This window comes from Protopterus annectens, chromosome 1.part0 (genome assembly GCF_019279795.1).
Source record: "Protopterus annectens isolate FY-2018-M chromosome 1.part0, PAN1.0, whole genome shotgun sequence".
In the NCBI taxonomy this organism is placed as follows: domain Eukaryota; kingdom Metazoa; phylum Chordata; order Ceratodontiformes; family Protopteridae; genus Protopterus; species Protopterus annectens.
The window spans coordinates 678,867,555-678,885,290 of NC_056725.1; the positions used below are offsets into that span (position 1 = coordinate 678,867,555).

A 17,736-nucleotide genomic window follows, 5' to 3' on the forward strand; every position below is an offset into this window, starting at 1 on the left:
ACAGAATTAGATAGTGTTATCCTGCTGAATGTCTTTGAATGGGGATCATGTATTGGTACAGGCAGACTATTTTTTAGATAAACAGGTAAATAGGTACTGACAATTTAGAACAGAAAATAGATGTATTTTCTTACTACAACTCATAAAAATAATGAGTGCTTTCTGAAAGGTATTTGCAGATGTAACCTGTTATGTCATGAAAATGTGTGTACTTCAAATTCTAGAAACAGTATGTATGGTATAATATTTGTATCCTTACTACGCAGCTAATTCAAGCAGGGAAAGGTGAGGCACTGCGTATCCGAGCCATCCTACGTTCTCTGGTCCCAATAGAAGATTTGGTTGGTGTCATCAGCCTCCCGCTACAAATTCCTGCATTTGGGAAGGGTAAGATATGACATGACATGTAATAATGCAATTTTCAATAAAAAGAAAATTAGGCCTCATCCAGGCTTCTTTATTATCTGCTGGTCAAATAAAAAAAAAAAAAAAACAGTTTTTTTTTTCATGCAGAGCCTTGAAACAGTGATAGGATATAACCCATCTATGTAATATAGACCATGTTCCTATGCATACTGGATGTCATAGTGAGTGATAAAGGCAATGGTATTGTATATTTTATCATGAGGGTCACCATCACATGGTGCTTTGTTTGTGTGGTCACCACATAGGCTGTCTGCGGCCTTGCTGTTCCAGAATCTCCATCATACCACAGTCTAAGGGCCAAACAACTTGCTCATCCTTATATAATAAAATAGAGGACAGTTCATTCATAAGAATTTGTAAAAGAGTGTACTTTTTTTGGAAACTTTATGTAAGCTCACTATTTGCCTGTCAAGTTGAATTTTCCATTCTTCCAGGTCCTCTTGTTTCCCTGTAAAGTTCTTGTTACAGACACCTGTTTCTCGTTCTGTACTCAGCCTGATAGCATTATGTATTTTGAGGCAGTGAAGTAACTGCCTTGTCACCATAAAACTCTTTATTGTTATCTCACAATGATTCAGTATGTGAGAGCTATAATTATATGATTCAGTATGTGAGAGGTATAATTATTTACTTAACTAACAACATATATACACACACAGCACAGAGCACTTATACTAAAACAGCATATGCTGAAATTGTTAAAATAACATTGCCTAAGCCTCACAGGCTAAAGAGTAAGAAATCTCAGATATTAGAATACATAGCAACACACTCACCTTCACCCGTCACACCCACACCTAAGACACATACCTCTAAGAGTCACAAGGGAGCAGTCCCCAAGCCCCTATGGCCCACTGAGCCTGCATCGAACCATGGTAATGTTTTAGCAATGGGTGACTCTAATGTAAGGCCTGTGGACACCATGCTCAGCAGGCTGGAAAGAATAAGATGAGATTTAGCTGTCTTTCTGGAGCCAGAATTATGGTTGTAACAAGGACTCTTGAGTCCCTCCACCTTGACAAATATGATTATGAGCTGATAGTGTTCCATGTTGGGGTGAACAATCTTAGACATTCTACCCAGATGGACATGCAGAAAGATATGATTGAGCTTGTTATGTATGTGCCTGAGGCAGGAAAGACATTGATCTTCTGTGGTATTTTACCATCAACTAAATAGACAATAATGGTGTCACTGTCAGAATATTCCAAACTATTATAAGCACACCAAAAAGTTTATTATAAAGCTTTCGGGTCTCACACCCTTCCTCAGTACAAATAAAATAAGCACATTCAGCATTTAAATAGGAGATTAAAATCAAGTCACATGCTTCAGCCCACCCATTCACTCATTCAACAGTCAAATCTTAAAAGAACATATACATACATAAAAAAACTTTTAAAACACATTTAAATATATGCAAATGAAACATTCACTTATTAAACATTTCTAATATCAATTCACTTATAAAACATATACAGCAAAGCAAATAAATATTATATTTACGTTTTATAACAACAAGTCACAGCTTCTCTCTACGTCTTTTAATCACAATTGGCTTTAAACTAATGGCATTATTTAAACCAGGGAAACAGTCTGCCTGTAATCTAACTATCCATTCAAGCTCTTTAAGTTCTAATAAATTATTCATATCCCCTTTTCTTAAACCTATTCGTACTGTGTCCAGTATCCTAAATTTAAAACTATGCTGTTCACCTTTATCTTGAATATGCTTACTTAATGCATTTGTTATAATATTCCTTCTCATATCAGATTTATGCTCTATAATCCTTGCCTTAAGCTTCCTAGTTGTCTTACCTACATAGAACGATGAACATAATGTGCAAGTTGCCAAATACACCACTTGCATCATATTACAATTTGTCAATACCTTCATTGTAAATACTTCTCCCGTAGTGGGGTGTTTAAAATAATCTGTACCTTCATATAGATCATTACAACAGGAACAATTGTAACATTTTCTTGTTCCTGCTGTTGTCTCTAATTTCACTGTATTTAATTTAAAATCTTTATAGCATAATTTTTGTTTTAATGTTTGTGAATTCCTATACCCATATCTTGGCCTTTCTCCCACTATTTTAACTATTTCTGGCATGGCCATTAAAATAGGCCAATGTCTTTCTATTATTCTACAAACATTATAAGTGTTCAGATTATAAGTAGTGAGATATCTAACCACATTATTATCCTTATTTATATCTTCCTGATTTTTTATAAGTCCCCCTCTTAAAATTGGCCTATATCTATCAGCCCTTTCCTTTAACACCTCTTCATATGCCATATTTATAATTCCAGAGTAACCATTATTCTGAAATTCTTGCTTCATATTATTTGCTTGTTCTTTAAAATAGCTCTCAACTGTATTCAATTTACTTATTCTTATAAATTGCGCCTTTATTATTCCCTTAAAGGTGTGGGGGGCGTGCATACTTTTTCTATTTATATATCTTGAGGCATCTTCTTCTTTCCTGTGTACTGTGGATTCTAGTAGACTCCCATTTTTAAACAAGTGCACGTCCAAATAATTTATGTTAATATTTGATGCCTCCATTTTAAATTTCAGAAAATGTGTTGATGTATTCAGATATTGTAAATATTCCTGTAACTCTAATTGAGAACCACCCCACAACAAAAAACAATCATCTACAAACCTCTTATAGAGAAGTATTTTCTTATTTAATTGAAATTTATTATTCAATTTACTTCCTTCTCCCATTCATACAAAACTAGGTTTGCATATGTGTTAGCAACTGGGGTACCCATCGCTACCCCAGTTAGCTGTAAGTATGGTTCTCCATCAAATATAAATACATTATGTGTTAATACTATTTCAAGAAGTGTACAAATATTTTCTATTTCCCTTCCACACATTTTTATTTCCTCATTCAAAAAATTACGTATCGCTTCCACACCATATGCATTAGGTATAACAGTAAATAATGATGTTATATCAAGGGTTACCATTGTATATTCTTTTGGCTCATAGAGATTACACCAATTACACAGGCTATCTAAAAAATCATTAGTATCCTTGAGTACTGTAGAGCATTTTTCCATATATTTCCTCAGTATATTCTGCAAATATTTAGAAATAGGTTCCGTAATCCAACCACCACCTGATACTATGGGTCTCAGTGGTGGTTTTCAAGATCTTTATGGATTTTAGCTGTCTTTCTGGAGCCAGAATTATGGTTGTAACAAGGACTCTTGGTTCCCTCCACCTTGACAAATATGATTATGAGCTGATAGTGTTCCATGTTGGGGTGAACAATCTTAGACACTCTACCCAGATGGACATGCAGAAAGATATGATTGAGCTTGTTATGTATGTGCCTGAGGCAGGAAAGACACTGATCTTCTGTGGTATTTTACCATCACCCAGATTGATGCCAAGATTCAAATACAAGATAGCTGGCTTTAATAATTGGCTATGTAGTTGGTATCATTCTAGGGGAATCCAGTATTTGTCAGCTTTGAATAAGATGAGTGACAGGTCTTTCTGCTTTGCCAGGGGTGGCCTTCACCTGTCTTATCAAGGCTTTTACATTCTGGCTAAAGCCTTTGCTGTCCCCATTGTACCTTTTTAGGTAGAGTCCATCTGATGTTCGTTTCAGCTTAGTAGATTCTAACATGAAACACATTATTGTGGCACTACACAATGCCAGGAGTCATAAAACATTCCAAACTTGAGGCTTTCCTGCAACTTGAACACATTCATGTATGCATAGTTACAGAAACTATATTTCAGAGCAGTGAAGGCACTCCCTCCATTCTGGGTATAGTGTCTATCACATCTTCAGACCTACTGCTAATTCTGGAGGAGTATCAGTATTTGTCAAGGCTATCATCACCTCCTGACGGATTCCTTGGAACATCACATGTAAAATCCTAGAAGTCCAAATCACCCTTAACAAGACTAATTACCACGTCATAGCTAGCTATATAACACCTTCTATGTTCCCTTCTGAGCACGATAGCTATCTTAACACATTAGCTGAAATTCCCATTAAACCCAAGATTTTTCTGCTGGGGGCCTTCAACTATCCAACAATAAACTGAGTGATCTACACTGGCAATGGTCGGCATGCCCAGCACCTTCTTTCACAGCTCCATATGTGCTATTATATTTCATTAAATCAGACCATAATTGTGTGACCTTTTCCTTTAAAAATAGTGGTACTCCTCCTGTAAATACCTCTGTGTTTATGGACTTCTCAAAGCAAACCTTCTTTAATTACTAGATGACTAAAATAAATTCTGTTGTAATATCCTATTGCTAAAGCTGCTACCTATGCCTCTGACTTTGACAACCCTACTTAAATAATTTTATTGATAAGGTAGTCCCTATTCACAACAAATATAATGAGAAGTTTTAAAACAAACCCCTGTGGTGGAATACCTGTATAACTAAATAGCAACTGCTTAAGGCTTATAAGAGATCTCATTCTGCCTACCTTAAGAGCACACGTAAGCAAACTAAAAGATCAGACCATAAACTAATCTCACTGGATATTCACATCCCGACCCCACCCCCTGCCCAGAAAACCACAGTGAAAAACTTCTCTAAAGCAAATTTCACACTCCTCAAAACCGAGGTGGAATCCTTCAAAGCCCCCGGGCCTCTGGAAAATATGGCCCAGACCGCAGAATCCTTTATAAACGCATTCTATGAACACCTTCAGGAATGCATGGATCATGCAATCCCAAATAAAACCAAGACCCAATCCTCCAAAGGCAGACGTCATGTCTGGTGGACCACAGCCATAAACAAACTATACAATAGAAGGAGGAAGCTACTACATGATAGAGCAAAATCCCAAAAAGGGAAGGCATCTCTGATCAGTATTAGCAAAAAACTACGGGCACTCATAAAATCATCGAAGGCCAGCTTCGAGAGAAAAATTGCACAGGACACTAAGGATAATCACAAGGCTTTCTTTAGTTATGTTAGGAACCTGGGTGGGAATTCCCAGATATGCTCAGAATTAGTCCAAAATGACAAAAAATACACCGAACCCACAGACATTGCCAACATCCTAACTGACAGGTTCAGTGCAAACTCCCCCCCCCCCCACCAAAAGGGCAAATGTCTATCCCAGCAGAGTGCTGCCCCCCTGACATCTCAGATGCTCAGGTAAGAGCCGCCCTCTCCAAAGCAAAAAACACAGCATGAATGGGACCAGACGGTGTCCCGGGCTGCGTCCTACATGAACTCCAAGAAGAGCTAAACCCAAACTTAAAACTACTGTTCAATCTCAGCCTTACTGCAGGATATGTACCCAAAGATTGGCGTACAGCAACAGTGGTCCCTCTCCACAAAGGTGGTGCCTCAACGGATCCTGGAAACTATTGCCCCATAAGCCTGACTAGCTTGGTTTGCAAAGCTATGGAAAGGATCATCATGGACCTCATAAATAAAGATATTGGGGACCTACAGACACTGGATCCTACCCAGTTCGGCTTTGTTAAGGGCAGATCCTGCCTCTTAAACCTGGTTGATTTCTTTGAAACAGTCATCAAGGCCATTGACGAGGGGAAGGTGGTCCACACAGCCTACCTGGACCTCGCAAAAGCCTTCGATACAATACCCCACTCGGGCATTATAGATAAGCTCACCAGCTTAAATATAAACCCCTATGTCACTAGATGGGTTGCAAACTGGCTCAAGGACAGAACCCACATGGTTAGAATTGCTGGAGCCATGTCAGACTCCAAACCAGTTACAAGTGGTGTCCCACAAGGCTCAGTCCTGGGTCCTCTCTTGTTGGGTATATATTTCTCAGAGGTACAGGCAAACACGGAAGGACTGTGGCTGACCAAGTTCGCAGATGACTGCAAACTGGGCACCATAATCGACTCTCCAGCCGACACAAGCATCCTCCAAAAGGGCCTCATAGAAACAGACAACTGGTGTCAGAGCCATGGCCTCAAGCTAAACGCCAAAAAGTGTATAGTCATCCCCTTTGGCAAAAGCAAAGTGCCCACAAATTACCACATAGCTGGTAATCCATTAAGTACAGAAGAAGTAATTAGGGACCTAGGGACCCAAGTTGATAGCAATCTCTCATTTGACAACCACATGGCCAAAGTGGTTAGAAAAACATTTTATATAGCCCACCTAGTCATGAAGGGATTCACATCTAGATCAGGGGAGGTCATCGTGCCTCTTTACTCATCCCTCATCAGGCCCATAATTGAGTACAATGCCCCTTTTGGGATGTACCTTACCAGACACCTGCAGCAACTGGAAAGACCCCAAAAGTACCTCACCAAGAGGAACAAAGGGCTCAAACAGATGCCATATGCTGCCCGGTTAAAGAAACTCCAGCTCTACTCAGTGGCATACCGCCTGCTCAGAGGCGATCTGTGCCTGACGTATAAAGCCATGTCCAACCTGGAATTAATGGACATGCTGCACCTCAGAAAATCCAAATCCCATCGAGCTACGCGCTCGAGAGACTTGAACCTCAGCACTGAAATAAATAGGGCATGCTGGAGGGACAGATTCATAACCCAGAGGCTCCCTTCACTCTGGAATAAAATCCCAGTCCAGGTTAGGCAGAGTCCCTCATTGACTCCCTTCAAGAGGAATCTTGATGAGTGGATGGGAGATTGTGGGTTTACCCCGGGTATCACTTCTGTGTCACTGTTAGACAGAGGCACAGTATACTAACCTCGAAAAAGGGCATAGCAAAATTAATTTAAAATGGGCGGTGAAAGCCAAACACACTCTGGCTAGGCTTATAAATGCCCTAGGGCAGATAGCCTAGTATGAACCTATGAACCTATGAACAAAGAGCTTAAGGGGACAAGTAGGAAGCTCAGAGCTGAGAATGAACTTAAAATAGCTACTAAAACAAAAATAACTGCAAATCTGTCTTCAACTGTGTCAGGAAGTTAAGAACAAACACCCAACGGTGTTCAGAGCTAATTCACAATAATATTACACTCTCTCACCCAAAGGAAATAGTTAATATCCAGCTAACATAGCTAATATCATAGCTAACAAATTTAGTGCAAATTTTAGTCCGCTCACAGTTATAGATATCCCGCAGGTTCCCCAGTTCCAGCTACCTCCTTTAATTACTATAGAACAAGATCTTTCTCAGCCGTTTCAAAAGCTAAGAATACTTGATCCATGGGCCCTGACAACATACCAGGTTACCTGATTATCAGTGCCAAATATGGCCTTTCTGAACCCCTACCTAAGCCTCGCCACTGGTTACATTCCTGAAACCTGGAAAACCGCTATTGTAATGCCATTATACAAGGGTGGCCCGGCCACATATGCTGAAACTATAGACCCATTAGCCCTACTGACCTGATATATAAAGCTATGGAGTGCATTATCTCAGATTACATCAACCTGGACATTGAAAATCTCTCAATCCTGGGCCCTCGTCAATTTGGTTTTATCAAAGGAAGATCCTGCTTCTTTAACCTCACTAATCTCTTTAAAAAAGTAGTTGAAGGAGTGGATAGTGGTTATGCAGTGCATACAGCATATTTAGACCAGGCCAAGGCCTTTAACACTATTCCTCATGCAAGCATTACTGAGAAACTTGTAAATATCAGTACAAATCCTTATATTGTGCAATGGATAGCTAACTGGTTGTCTGACAGAACCCATGTAGTTAGAGTAGCAGGTGCCACTTCTGAAAGCAAAACATGGCTTATGGTTAGCTAAGTTTGCAGATGACTGTGTATTAGGTGTTGCTGTTCAATCTTCAACTGAATCACAGTTGTTCCAACATGGATTAAACCAGGTTAACAATTGGTGCAAGGACAATACTGCCAAATTAAATGTAAAAAATGTAGCATAGTTCATTTGGATAAACAAAACAGTTTCATTTGCCATGTAGGAGATGCCCCCCTCTAATCAGACACTGTTATAAGGGATCATCTGGGTACTCTTGTTGATCTGAAGTAGTTAACTTCATTTGTGCATCAACCTATGGGTATCGGATCCATATCGGATCCGAGCCGGCAGCTTCAAACAGCTAAGATCCCAGCTCCAAGCTCCTCCCCTTTACCCATAACCCCCTGCTATCCCTTCCTGACCCCAGATCTCATTTGCCGCGGTTCTCAACAGCAGCTTTGAACAAGCTTCCAGGAGTTTTGTGAGAAAAATCTCTCTTTTTTACATTTTTGTTTAAAAAAATTGCTGTGTGAGTGTTCTCTCCTAGTTAAGTTAGCGTACCTCTGTTTTGTTAGTCAGTGTTAGTGTATTCCCTCCCCGTGTGTGTGTGTGTTAAGGTATGTCCTTTTTTGGGGCCTAGCGTGTGGGTTCAATATGTCTGAGGCGCCCAAATCTTTCTTTTCTAAATGTACCGAGTGTGGCCATAAGCTGTCCCCAGCGGATGGCCACACTCAGTGTGTTATTTGCCTTGGGGTTGAACATCTCACTTCAGGCTGCACTATTTGTGTAGTGTTCAACCCCAGGGCCATCAGGGACAGGAGGTTGAAGCTGATTCTGGCGGGACTGTTGCCACCAGACTCTGCTTCATTCTCGGGCCCCTCTGTGGCTTCTGCCGAGGCTTCGGCAGCGCCACCTTCTCTCCCTCTGGCCTGGACTCACCCTCCCACACTTGGCCAAGAGGAGAGGGAAGCTAGGAAGGAGAAGCAGAAACATCACAAGAGGTGGGCCGAGACCTCTTCCTCAGCACAGCCATCAAAGCGAGCTTCTCAGCCTATGGCCTCCGGATCTTCTCCTTCCCAGCTCCGATCTCCCTGTTTCTCGCCGGAGCCGGAGGAGGAGGAGACCCTGTCACCTTCGAGGTCATCGAGGCAGCATTCCCGGCATGCCTCCGTGGCCTCGTCGAGGTCTACCCATAGCATCTCCGACGCAGACTTGGACTGGATGATGCGTAGGTTCCTCCAGGCCCAGATGCAGATGGGAGTGCTCCTGCCCCCCCCCCCACCGTGGGGGAGCTCAACCCCCTTTCTCGCCCCGATCACTACTTCTCCGACCCACTATCAGGGCTCAGAGCCTTCGGAGCCGGGTAGCGTTGGAGCCGGGGGAGCATCAGCGCCGATAGTGTCCGGTACTTTGGCTCTGATGGCACCCTCGAGTCTATCGGATCCCTTTTCTTCAGATCCGAGCTCTCGGAGCCGAGAGCTGAGCTTCGTATCCGGAGGTGTCAGTCTGACTTCGGCTTCGTCGCGGTAGGAGCATGCTGACCCTACGGATCTGACCGCCTCGGAGCTGGCCCCGGTCCGCACATCAGATCCGAGGGAGGGTCTGCTCTCGGATCCAATAGGGAGCAGCTCTCCTTTGACGTTCGATGTTGTGGAGAGGGTATTGTCGAGGGACTCCAGGCCCCTGGCTTCGGCTACGGCTCCACCCTGCACTCCCTCTCAGACGGGTCTACCTTCCATCACCCGGTCCCAGGGACAGCCTGCGCAAACATCCCAGATTGTTCCCTTGCCGGAACAGGATGTAGTTGGTGAGGCCTCCTCGGACAGCCCCCCCCCCCGAGGAGGGTCCTCACAAACGCAAGTGCAAAAGGAGGCACTTGGACTCACTTGAGTCCTTGACATGGAGATGCTTCGGATCAGAGGGGATGGTCAGCCCCAAAACCTTCCTCTGACGAGAATGTGTTTCTGGAGGCGTTTGACGCAGGACCATCTACCTCTTGGGTGTCCCCTCCCGCTGACCCCCCCTGGTAGACCTGATTACTACCAGGGTGTGGAAGGAACCGGACACTGTGGAGCCCATTCCAAAAAGGCCTGACAAAATCCTCAGCCCCCCTTCGGATAAGTCATGTTGGAGTAAGGGAGCCCCGGTAGATGCCATGTTGGTGGCGGCTGCCACCAAATGGGAACTGGCCCAGGAGAGTTCCTCGGTCCATTCTCCAGACAAGGAGTCTCGGTCGATGGACCGTCTGGGGAAGCGGGTGTTCGCTTCAGCCACCTTCTCTGTGAGGTCGCTGAATTATATGGCACACGTGATACGACTCCAGTGGGATCTCATTAAAGAATACGCTGGGTCGCCCACAGAGTCCATGTCGGCGGAGGATAAGAAAGTGTTCTCAACCCGAATGGCCACTCTCAAATCTATCTCTAATACCTCTATGCGGTTACTATCCCATCCCACGATAGGAGCCGCTAGAGCCAGCGGAGCGGGCATCGTCCTACGGCGACAGGCGTGGCTCCGTGGAGGAGGACAGAGTGGGCGCCGCCCTAGAGGCAGAGGGGGTCTGAAGAACTTCAGGTCCAGAGAACCTTTCTCTGATCAGCCCACGCAGCAACCCTGACGGGTTACCTGACTGCTCCACTCTGGAGACAGTCGGGGGGCATTTCTCGAGGCACCTAGCAGCTTGGGAGCCCATCACAACAGATCGCTGGGTGCTTCAGATCATATCCAGAGGCTACAAGATCCCTTTTCTCAATCCCCCTCCCACTCCCCGGAGCCTCCCCGATGTCCCACCCAATCAAAGGGAGGCGGCAGCTGAGGAAATCCTCCAGCTGCTAGAAAAAAGAGCAATCCAGCACGTCCCCCCAGAGCAGTCCGGATCAGGCTTTTACTCCAGTTTCTTCCTGGTGCCAAAAAAGATGGGGGACTTAAGACCAATCCTCGACCTGTCCTTCCTAAACCTGTCAGTAGCCAAAGAAAAGTTCTGGATGGTCACTCTCCAATCCATTCTCCCACTTCTGCAGGAGAACGACTGGATGTGCTCCATAGACCTCAAGGATGCGTACTACCACATTTTGATGGACAGACGATCCAGGAGGTTTCTCCGCTTCTGGCTGGGAGCCAGCCATTACCAGTTCAGGGTCTTTCCCTTTGGTCTCACCACAGCCCCCAGGGTGTTCACCAAGGTCTTGACAGTTGTAGCGGCCCACCTGAGACTCCAGGGAATTCAGGTCTTTCCATACCTGGACTACTGGCTCATAACCGCCCCCACCAGGCATCTACTATGCGCAGCCAGAGACTACTTTCTCCATCTAGCTCCCCGGCTGGGGATCACGATCAACATCAAAAAATCTTCCCTTCTTCCAACCCAAATCCTAGATTTCATTGGAGCCAGATTGAACACAAACCAGCTTCTAGCCTTCTTGACTCCAGACCGGCTTGGAACTCTAAAACTCCACATATTGGCCCTTCTTCAATCCCCAGCTCCGTCTGCGGAATTGGTCCTGAGAGCATTAGGCTCTATGTATGGCGGCAACTATCAACCTTCTCCCCTTGGGGCGCTTGAATATGAGAGTTCTTCAATGGACCTTGCAAGTCCAATGGTCCCCCCCTGCGACATCCTCTGAGTTTCCCTGTTCCCCTCAGCAGGGTCTGCAGGGAAAGCCCTCTTATGGTGGCTCCAGTCCCCGGACCTCCAGAAAGAGTGCCCCTTCTCTATGTCCCCTCCTCTAGCCACAGTGACCACGGACGCTTCTCGCCTCGGGTGGGGGTGGGGGGGCACTGCATGGGCAGGACTGTCCAAGGCACTTGGACCCATTCGGAGACCTTTTTGCATATTAGTGTTCTAGAGATGAGAGCAGTGCTTTTGGCATTGCAAGCACTTCACAGCCTTCTTCCCTTGGGGACAATTACGATTCAGACAGACAATATGTCAGTTGTCTGGTATATCAACAAACAAGGGGGAACCAGGTCCTATCCACTTTGTCGGGAGGCCATGAGAGTGTGGGAATGGGCGATATCCAACAACCGCTTTCTCATAGCGGCGCACATTCCGGGCTGGTCCAACATCTTGGCAGACAGGCTGAGTCGAACCATTCTTTCACAGTACGAGTGGTCTCTGAACCCCAGAGTAGCAAAGTTAATCTTCTCCAAGTGGGGTCAACCTTGCTGCAATCTTTTTGCCTCGCATTTGAACGCAAAGTGCAGCGACTACTTTGCGCTAATTCCCCCATCCGGGGAATCCCCCAGAGACACTCTGGTGCGTGTTTGGCCACCCGGTCTACTTTATGCTTACCCTCCTCTTCCCCTGATGCTAAAGTTCTTACAGAAAGCCCGACGGTTGGGGAGCAGAATAATCCTCATTGCCCCATTCTGGCCTCGTCAACCTTGGTTCCCATATCTATGGTCTCATCTAGTGAATCCCCCATGGATTCTAGATCCCATCCTTTATCTGATCTCTCACCCATCAGGCCTGTCTATTCTGAACAACCTCAAGCTGACAGCTTGGTTGATCCAGTTCCACTGATGGCTAGGACTCCCGGTATCTCGTCCCCTGTCAAGGCTATACTAGTAGCCGCTCACAAGCCGTCTACGAGAAGGATTTATAATAGCAAATAGAAGCGTTTTTCTATTTGACGGAGTGTCAAAACTTAGATCCCTTTACAGCTCCGCTGCCAGCAGTGTTAGATTTTCTATCAGGCTTATTCGACCAAGGTGCTAGTTCTTCTACGGTCAAAGTCCAGCTGGCTGCAATCTCTCACTATCATGTCTGGAGTGATCTCGGCCCTTTGACTTCGTCTAAATTATGTAAGACCTTCCAAAAAGGCACTTTCCTTTTAAGCCCTCCGGTTAAGCATGCAGTCCCTCCTTGGGACTTAACCCTTGTCCTTCAGTCTCTGACATCTCCTCCCTTTGAGCCTGCAACTTCAGTGGATCTGAAATATTTTTCTTGGAAGACAGTTTTTCTTGTTGCCATCACTTCGGACAGAAGGGTTTTGGAACTTCAAGCCCTTTGTGCCAAGCCACCATATTTAATATTTCACAAAGACAGAGTTTCACTCAGGACCAATCCCTCTTTTCTGCCCAAAATTGCTTCGGAGTCTAATATCAACCAATCTATTAATTTACTAGTCTTCTTTCCAAATTACCAGAATAAAGGTGAATACAAGCCACACTCTCTAGACGTACATAGGCAACTGAGGTTTTATTTGCACAGGACAGCTGATCACAGGAAATCAGACCAGCTTTTTGTATCCTTTGCTAAATCCACTTTGGGAAAACCTGTATCAAAAGTCACTTTGTCCAGATGGATCTCACAATGTATCCTTTTCACTTATGAGAGTTCTGGCCAGTCTGCACCTCAAGATGTCCATCCCCATTCTACTCTATCGATCTCTCCCTCTGCTGCTTTTCGATCTAGGGTGTCGTTGGATGACATTTGTTCAGCAGCCACTTGGGCTTCACCTCATACATTTATAAACCATTACAAATTGGATATTGTCTCTAGAGGGAGAGCATCCTTCAGCTCTGCAGTGCTCCGGAATATCCTTCCATGAGGACCTCCCAAGAATTAGGTAGCTGGGGACTCTGTCCCATAGGTTGATGCACAAATGAAGTTAACTACTTCAGATTAAGAAGTTATGTACTCACCATAACGTTCCATCTGAGTAGGTAAACTTCATTTGTCAGCAACCGACTCCCCCTCCGTCCCCCTGATCCATATGGATACTCAAAGGAATCCTGCTTGTCATTGCGGATTGTCTTTAGGTTAGAGTTTGGAGGTGGTTCTTTGGTGTTCTATATTTTTATGCTGATAAGCAAACTCGATCTGAGGTCAGGAAGGGATAGCAGGGGGTTATGGGTAAAGGGGAGGAGCTTGGAGCTCAGATTTTAGCTGTTTGAAGCTACCAGCTCGGATCCGATACCCATAGGTTGCTGACAAATGAAGTTTACCTGCTCAGATGGAACGTTATGGTGAGTACATAACTTCTTAATAATTCCTTATCAGTTGACCATCATGTCTCTACAGTAGTTATGAAAGCCTTTTACCAGGCCCATCTAATTTCCAAAGGCATCTCCACAAGATCCAAATACATCTTAATTCTCCTTTACTCATATCTTCTCATACCCATTATTGAATATAATGCAGCTTTTGACATGTAGTTATCTGAACACATCACACAGTTTGAGAGACCTCAGAGATTCATGACTAAAAAGATCAGCGACCTCAAAAAATCTCAGTTGTCAGGAGAAACTGGCAGCTCTTTCTCTACACTCAGTCTCTTACAGAATCCTCCATGGAGAACGACATCTAGCCTTTCATGCCATGAAAGATCCAACTTCATTTGATCTCCTAGTCTTTCACAGAACTAATGGTACATGGTACATCAAATACATGGTTAAAGGAACTAATCCTTCATTAGTAAATAAATGAGTCACATTGGCATGATAGAGTCATATCCCAATGCATCCCTCACCTCTGGAACAATCTTTGAATACAAGCCTCAAATTCTCTACCAGTCTGTCCTGTCTTGCCGTCCTTGAAACTAATGGGAAATTTTCAATACTTTTTTTTTGCTAAGCTTGAAAGGGTCTGCAGACCAGTTGCCTAGTACTTACCTACAACATAAGAAGCCTATTACATTCCTGAGGTGAAGTACCTTAGTCCTTAGTCAACTGCTGTTTACAAGCCCCTAGAGTAAGTAGCTTCATTATTTGTACCTTGATTTCTCATGGTAAAGAAGTGACAGTTGTCATGCCCAGGGTTTCATTTTCATTGCTGTCTCACGTCAGCCTGTGTCAGTCATGGCTTGTTGCATACGTGGCTTGTTGCGTACTCTAATAGTAATCATTTTAATGTCTGTGAGCTGTCTGTGGACTGATGGATTATTTTTTTGGTAAAGACATCATCTGATTTCTCAAAGATGTATGACATTTGGGTATTTGAAGTGATTTAATTTGTTTTTGTTTTTATTTAAAACTCTCTTTATTCAACTGAAAATGCACACATTCAGCAATATAACATAAGCTTCTCATAAAAAAACATTTTTCCTCCTTCTGTATGTATCAAAAAATTCCGATCTTACTAATCTCACTCTCATTTTTGAAGATTGCTACCTCTTTGTATATATTAAAAATAATTTAATTTCTTAATCATCAGTGCTTTCCATATACCATTTTGCTCCAAATTCATATATATATATATATATATATATATATATATATATATATATATATATATATATATATATATATGTCAGCTAGGTGTTCAAATAACTTTGCTTTGGAAGCCACATAAAATGGGAACAGTAACACTCCAACGGTCCACCTGAAGAGAGCACACTAAAGATAAATTAGTTGAACCTTTTGGGATTCATATTAATGTAGTATATCTTCCCAGCCTCTGTTCCCAGAGACACAGCCCCAATAGTTGTCTTTTTTCATGTAGTAAGTACTCTCCTCTAAGGACATATGGCCAGATCATCTAAGATCAGTGCATCCAGAAGTACTTGTTTGCTAAAAAATACATTTGTTATAATTCAGTGATATAATTTCATAACAGTTTAATTTTTAACATCATTTTAATATTCTGTATTTTAAATATAGGTCATTAGGCTTCCATAAACTGTATGTTTTCTTATATTTCTTTATTCTGAAAAAAAAAATGTTTCTATTTTAATTTAATAGCCACACCGATTTTAGTATCTTTACAATATTGCACCACCAATGCCTTATTTCTATGATCTGGGAGTCACCTGTAGTCTTGAATGCTGTACATCCACCCATGGGATGGAAGATTGAATTGTACACATACACACATGTACACAAACGTGTGTGATTGTGTATGTGTGTCTGTGTGTGCACTGGCAATCCTCTGCCTTGGGAAAGGATGGGATATTTTTCTGCTTATCTGCAAACTGGTAGGGGCATCCTGAAAGCAGAAGTAGATTTACTGCATTGATAAACCCCCACAATTGTCCTTGATCAGAAGTGTGTCTGGGGTATCATGTATACCCACTGACATAACTTCTTGGTCACCTGGATCTGGTCCATAATAGTAATGGCAAACTTGTTGATCACCAGATCATTGAATATAATCTGGCAGCTAGGAATAAGTTGAGATACCTCATCTTGACTTACTGCAAATAGCTGGCAAACGGAACCACTCCCACCCCCAGAAAAGTGCCTGTATGGGGGGGGGGGGGCAAGCCTGCCTCTTACATAAGCTACTTCTAAGATCATGTAGACAACTTTGATCTTTATGTTTTATTTATTTATTTATTTACATTTGTTGACCGGGAGTGTCCGACTGGACGTAAGTCCATTTTCAGCGGAGGCCCGGGGAAAAAGCTCCACAGTTAAAATAAACAGACAGTTACATTGGATTACATAGTGATTACCAATTTGAGTAACATAGCAATTAATTACAAACATATTTACAGATGAAGAACATAGTACATCAGAAGGCAACTAGAATCTTTATCCGCGAAGTACATAACAGACATTAACAGATGTTATAATAAGAAGTTCCTGCTGTATAATAAATACTAGGCTTATTGATCAGAGAAGTATATGGAAATATTCCTTCTTATTCAGAATAATGTTGAATGAAACAGGAGTCAACAAGTTTATTAAGTCAGAGAGGGACGTTCTTTGTGAGAAAATCAATTAAGTGGCTCTCATCAAAATGTCTCATCCCACTACTAACTGGAATACCCGTGTCTTGGATGTTAGACCATAATGAAGAAACCCCCTTACCAACCACAGTAGAATAACTGAGGTCCCCCTGTTACCCAGCTCACATAACTTTTTTTTCAGAAGATTGATATGAGCTGCTACTGACAGCATTCCCCACCCATCCTCCACAAACACACACATGACATACATGGCAAACATGTACAATCACATGTACACACAACAATTCTTAAGACTCAGTGATTAGCAAAATACGTTTAAGTGGATGACATTTTTAATTAAACTCTGTGAAACTTTTCATTTTTCATTTATTCTAATTTTATTAAGCAGGATGCTCCTCTGAAACCAGAGGTCCTTTTCTATGAGACAACCTTGGAGAAAAAGGATGTTACATAATTTGCTTGGGATTACATAGCATGTGACAAATGGAATTATGGGCAGAGTCCTGAGTACAAGATGTCTGAGGGTCATCTATGGTGTAAAGAACCTAAAAACTCCATGAATACCCACTCATTCACACACACACACACACACACACACACACACACACTTGTGTGTGTGTGTGTGTGTGTGTGTGTGTGTGTGTGTGTGTGAGACTATGGAATGCCTGCATGTGAGTGTACTGTCTTTTACTGTTTGTGCGATCTCAACGTTAGTATATATAAGTAGGGGGGGTGCAGCCCCCCACATGGTGGGATACAGGGGGGCTTTCCCCCTGCTTATGTGTAGTGTAGGTATGTAGATGTGTGGTGTTTTGTTTTTGTGTGTTTATTTGTTTTGTAGTGTGGGTGTTGTGGTTTATGTGTGGTGTGGTGTATGCTGTGTGTTCGGGATTTGTAGTTTCGGGATTGTGAAGGTTTGGTATTTGAAAGTTTCGTATTTATGGTCGCAAAATACTGAAATTCGAGATTTCAGTATTTTGCGATTATAAAGGGGAACCATATATATACATATATATA

At 42.9% G+C, this 17,736-nt stretch overlaps 1 protein-coding gene across 1 annotated transcript in view; it reads left to right on the forward strand.

The window, feature by feature from the left end:
* The window catches only part of LOC122794026 (ryanodine receptor 1-like), a 2,146,276-nt gene that overhangs the window by 1,234,932 nt on the left and 893,608 nt on the right, over positions 1 to 17,736 (forward strand). The window contains 1 exon segment of the mRNA XM_044062140.1: positions 267 to 387. Within this exon segment, the coding sequence (XP_043918075.1) occupies positions 267 to 387 (121 nt within the window).